This window comes from Eurypyga helias, unplaced genomic scaffold, assembly GCF_000690775.1.
Source record: "Eurypyga helias isolate BGI_N326 unplaced genomic scaffold, ASM69077v1 scaffold22105, whole genome shotgun sequence".
Taxonomy (NCBI): domain Eukaryota; kingdom Metazoa; phylum Chordata; class Aves; order Eurypygiformes; family Eurypygidae; genus Eurypyga; species Eurypyga helias.
Window position 1 is genome coordinate 1 of NW_010252329.1, and position 5532 is coordinate 5532.

Here is a 5532-nt window from a genome sequence, read left to right on the forward strand (position 1 = left end):
CCCAGCGCCAGTGCTTCTCTCTGCATCCAGGAACAGCTTCATAGCAGCCATGGTAAAGAGAGTTAACTCTGTCCTGACTAAACCCAGCACAATGGCCTGGACCCCCCAGTAGTCCTGTGGGCTTGCCCTCAGGTACCCTGCCTTGCGCCCAGGCCACCTCCTCCCTGGCTCATCTGGCCTGCCATTTGCCATGAGTCCTGTGTTCGGTGCATGCCTGCACTCGCAGCAGCTGGCACACCACCACCTCCTGCGAGGAGCAGTGGTCCTGCTCTAGATGTTGGCACTCAGACTCTCACACCCACAGCATGCGTACAGAATAGAGCCCCTCGTCCAGAAAAATAGTTGGAAATGGAGTTCAGGCCAAAGACAGGCTGTGCTGATGGGGTGAAGGGCATGGATGGGCCAGCATGCAGAACAGCCTGCTCTGTATATGCAACCAGTCCTTTGCATCCTTCTGTCCTTCTCTTTTCCTACGTCTGTTCCTTCTCAGATCACCTAGGTCTCTCCTTTTCCATGCCTTTTATTCCTCCTTAACATCTCACCCCTTAAATGACCTGTGCAATTCCAAAATACTTTTCTCTGGCATTCCACAGTGAATTCCATACCCCAAGGTATGGAAAATACCCCCAGCCCAAAGATGCTTCAGAGAACTGCTCCTCTTGACACGTTATGGTGCTTTTTGCCTCTGGAACAAGGGTCTGAGGTTGTCCTGGGACAGCTCTGGGAGGGCCTGGACAGACCTGCCCCCCTCTTCTTCTGACTCTGTAACTGGGGTCTTGCTGCCTGCCTTTGGGCCTCTGTGCCCCTCTAGGCTTGGGGGGGTGGGTGTCTGACAGTCTGGCGACTCCTGCAATGGCGTGGGAGTAGCTGGGGGAAGGTGTTACACGCATTCCCCCACTTGCCATTGTCTCTCTGTGTTTGACAGGAGCTTTTTGCTGCTCCTGGGAATCTGGTGGGTCCAGAGTGAGGGTGAAGCTTTCCGTGTCTCTTGTCGAACTTGCATTATACTGTATTTAGGGTCTTCTCAGCTCTTCCCCAGGGCATTGTGGTGGTGCTTCACAAGGTGCTCAATGGGCTTTTCCATTAGGGCTCTCTTGAACCGCGCTGTGCTTGTTCCCAGTCCCAGCTGAAAGCTCCGAGCTAGCTCGAGGCCTCCCCTGCCAAGGAGGCGAGTGCCCCAGAGTGCATGGAGACAGGTGGGAAGGATAACCCCTTGGAGCTGCCTTTCTCCTCGCTGGCTGGAGGCTGGCTGGATGTCTTCTGTAAGCTTTTGGGACGTGCTTGGAGGAGCAGGAGCAGCAGCACAGAAACATGGGTGAGTGATGGCGTGGGCTCAGGGTGGCTGTGCACCACAGTGACAGCTTTTCTCTCTCTCTCTCTCTCTCTCAGAGCCCTGCTGTTCTCGATGCAATGTGCTCAGAAGATGCAGACTGTCCCATGGGAAACCCAGTGGTTCATGGCAATGGTACTGGGTGTTTTGCTAAAAAAAAAAAAAATTAAAAAAAAATCATTTGATTCTTCATGTGTGGCAGCAAACAGATTCACAAAGGTGACTGATGGTCGGTCCAAGTTAGGTGCTTTTAGTAAGTATGCATGAAGTGTTCTCCAGCCGTTTATTCTTGGCAAAACCTTGCAGTGACCTGTCACAGCTGGACGAGCAGATGCTGCAGATACAGGGGTGCTTTGGTTCTGATGTTGGCTGCTGGAATGGAAGCCAGTGTGCCATGTAATTGGCAGGTTTGCCTTCTGTAATAAAACTGGCTTTTATTTATGCTGATTAATGTTCAGCTGGAAAAGATTATTTTGGCTCTAGGAGGTCAGTTGCCAAATCTTTGTGTGTGGGATTGCCCCAGCTTGTTGTGTTCTCACCCAAGTAGCGGGTGGCTTCAGCAGCCATGGGGCAGGAAAGGCTGTGCTGGTCAGAGAGTCACTGGGAGCAGCAAGCAGCTTCTCATCTTTGTGAAACTGCTCCTGTCACTCGACCTCAAGGGAAGGTTTTACAGGGAAGTTGTTGGCTGGGGAAAACACTGAAGATGATTTCAGGGTTATCTTTGTAGTTCAGCTTTTGAGAAGGCCAGAACAAGCCTGTGGACAGGGCACTGTCCCTGGAGGGGAGCTGACATTTTGAAAAGGAATTATACATTGTCTCATTTTCAGGGATAAAAACTGGGAAGTGTGTGATGTTCAACACCACCCATTCCACCTGTGAGATCTATGGCTGGTGTCCTGTGGAGAACAACACCCTGCCTAGGTGAGACACAGGGTGAGGGGACAGCAGGTGTTGAAAGCTTTGGTTCCTTCGCTCTGTGTAACCAGGGGCCTGATCATATCTGCTTGAGTAGCAATCTGGCTCAGGGAGATCTTTGCATTGATCTACCGGTCAGTTAAGCCTATAGAACTTCACACAAGAACGTTTCTTGCAACTGTCCATTTTAGCCAAAGTCCTGGGATCATGGAAGAGACCACGGAGTGAGGGGAATGGGGTCGTTCCTTAGCCACTGTGCAAAATTTGAGTTCATTGATGCTTGTTTTCCAGGAAACCTCTTCTGGCAGAGGCGGAGAATTTCACTCTTTTTATAAAAAATACTGTCCACTTCACCAAATTTAACTTCTCCAAGTAAGTGTGACACTCTCCAGCCAGAGTGTGTGTGCAGCCTAGCCCAGCCTTTGTACTGAGCTCATCTGTTGTGGGGCTGAGCAGCCAAGGCATCTAAGAAGCCATGTGCCACCCAGAACAGGTGGTGGCTTGGGAAGTTACGGTTCAGGATGGTGTGTTCAGAATGCCAGTCGCTTCAGTGGCACCTGTGTGTGCAGATGGAAGAGCAATGGGATGGGGAGCCCTCAGAGACAGGGCCTGGTGTCCATCTGCCTGTCTAGAGCACTACAGACAGCAGGACAAGGCCAGTCATTCCCAAGGTCTCACTTTACGCTATATATTTTTGTAACTTAGTCCCTGCAGAGTGGTTTCGCAAAGACCCAGTAAAAGGCTTCATTTGCCTCACAACCCCAGGCATGTGGACTGTGCTGCCTTACTCTGGCAGGAGACATGGCTTGGGGCAGCTGGACTGTCCAGGCTGTCTCCCTTAGGAGACCTAACTCAGGCAGGGTCATCACATCTCACAGTGGGAGCTAGGTGCGTGGAAACGGAGAAGAAAGAAGCAGAGGTGGAGGAGAGGAGCTGGGATGGGAAGGACCATGGCAGGTGCTGCAATGGACGATAACTCCGTATGTGATTCCTCTGGGCCAGTTTCCCTCCACCCTTTCTCTAACTTTAGGAGAGGCAATGACTTTCTTCACTGAAGCAGCAGCATTAGTGGTCCTACTCCAGTGGGAGGGTCTCCATTTCAGTCATGCAGCAGGGCTTCCTGACCTGCCACTCCACCCTGACAGCTCCCCCCTCTCTCCTGTCTCAGGTGCAATACTTTGCAAACCAATGACCCCACCTATTTCAAGAGCTGCATGTATGATCCATTCTTCCACCCCTCCTGCCCCGTCTTCCGTGTCCGTGACATGGTGGAGGCAGCTGGAGAGACCTTTGGAGACCTTGCACTGCTGGTACTTGTGTTTTGGTTTTTTTTTAAGTACAGAAGAGGACTCCAAATTCCGCAAAGATGCGGGCAAGGGGTGGGGGACAGAACTGGCCCCTGAGGTGCTAAGAGGTGATCTGTACATGTCTGCACAGTAAAGAGCTTAGCAGATCTCTGATCCCATGCTTCTCCTGGAATAACGTGTGTTGCAGGGGGGGAGTATTGGAGTTCGCATCGAGTGGGACTGTGACCTGGATCACCCCGCTGCCCAGTGCCAGCCGCAGTACTCCTTCAGCCTGCAGGACAGGAGGTACAATTTTAGGTAAGGATGCTGGGACAGTGGCCACATGGGCCTGCGGGTTGAGCACACCACAGTTGTTCGAGATCTCAGTTTTCCTGATTGATGCTCTGAAAGGAGCAGCAGGGACAATGGGATGTGGTAGCTCAGCGCAGGGTCTATTATCATCAGGATGCCGTGGTAGTTCCCACACCTTGTAGCTCTGCTCTGGGGCTGTGCAAGGCATTACCTGTCTGAGGGCAGGGATGCGTGGCTCTCCACACCCATGCCGACCCTGAACTGGATGCACTGGGAGCTACATGTTCCCAGTGAGCCTGGGCTGGGTGCTGAGTGGATGCTGATGCTCTGCTGCTGCTAGTGAGTTACAGCAGGCTGGGAAATGCTGCTGTAGGACACGAGGTGTGCACAGACACATGGTAGCCCCAGCAGTCATACAGCACTGGCAGCTGCCTTCTCTCACTACCTGCCCAGAACTGCCATTGCTTTCTGAGTCGTGTCCAATGTCTCCTGCAGAACTGCCTCCTATTACTGGGACTCCCAGCAGCAGCTCTACCGGAACCTACTGAAGCTCTATGGCATCCGTTTTGATATTTCTGTGCACGGCCAGGTACCATCTCCTCTGCAGACCCTGCATGCATAGTCTTGGCTCCCTTGTCACCAGGGCTGACTCCTTGCACCGCTCCCTGCTGCACTGTCCTGTAGCCAGCCCTATGGCTTCCAGCTGTTGCTGCTTCTCTCCACCCTGGTAAGCTCTTAACTCTTTACAGAGTTTTCCAAGCAGAGCAGGAAAAAATGATCTCTCCCAGTTGAAAAGAAGCTTCTTGGAAACATCCTGAGCAGGGAGGCTTCCCTCATGGAGGATCTGACGTGTGTTGTGAAGTGCTGGGCCCTGTAGGCAAGGTGAGCTTGTCGGGGCAGAGGGCCTGTGGGCATCTCTAAGAGTCTCATGGTGGGAGCACTCTGACAAACATCAACCTGAACTTTTCTGAACCTGGACAATTGATCCCTTCTTCATCAATTGCACCCTTGGGGAGCAAAGGCAAGGGCATGGGCATGGCTGACGCTGCTCTGTGCTGCATCACTGACAAAGTCAATGCTCAGCTGTGCAAGGAGTTTGTGCTGAGAGGACTTGCTGCCCCGGGAGATGTCCACAGCTGGTATGTTGTGCTCAGCAGTGGCCTTTTCACTTGCAGGGGGTGAAACATGCAGTGTAGGACAGGGTTCACCATGTCTGGGTAGTGAGAACAGGTCTGGGAGGTGTGGAACAGGAGAGAGTAACTATGAGAGAGACAGGAACCCAAAAGTTTCTGGTACTCGGAGGTACCAGACTCATTTGAGCAGAGAGGGACTCAGCACATCAGGACCGTGTTTCCTGTTCACTGGGATGTAGGTCCATGGTGGCAGCTGCCGGGGTTCTGCAGTAAGAGGGAAGATCTGCCGTGTCTGCAGGAGTTGGTGGGTCCCAGTAACCTCTGCTGCCACCAAGCCACGAGCTGCCTTGATCCCTCCTGTGACAGCCAAAGGGGTTTTGAGTCAGGGCAACAGCATCAGCTTCCTACAGTTGGGCATGGAGAAATGACTCTGGTTTCCTCCAGCACCTCCTTGGCTTTAAGCATGCTGCCCAGTAGGACTTGTCCCACAGCCCTCTCACTGCTCTCCACCGTCTTCCCTTTCCACCATTTCTCACCAGGCTGGGAAGTTCGGCAT

General features: G+C 52.6%; 1 protein-coding gene across 1 annotated transcript in view; it reads left to right on the forward strand.

Moving 5' to 3' along the window:
- Window positions 1-1389: 1389 nt before the first annotated feature.
- Window positions 1390-5532, forward strand: part of LOC104510183 (P2X purinoceptor 6-like) — a gene marked incomplete at its 5' end in the record, with an annotated part of 6676 nt that continues 2533 nt past the window's right edge. The window contains 6 exons of the mRNA XM_010152349.1: window positions 1390-1465; window positions 2158-2251; window positions 3414-3555; window positions 3740-3849; window positions 4339-4432; window positions 5516-5528. Coding sequence (XP_010150651.1) covers window positions 1390-1465; window positions 2158-2251; window positions 3414-3555; window positions 3740-3849; window positions 4339-4432; window positions 5516-5528 — 529 coding nt within the window. The remainder of the gene's footprint in view (window positions 1466-2157; window positions 2252-3413; window positions 3556-3739; window positions 3850-4338; window positions 4433-5515; window positions 5529-5532) is intronic.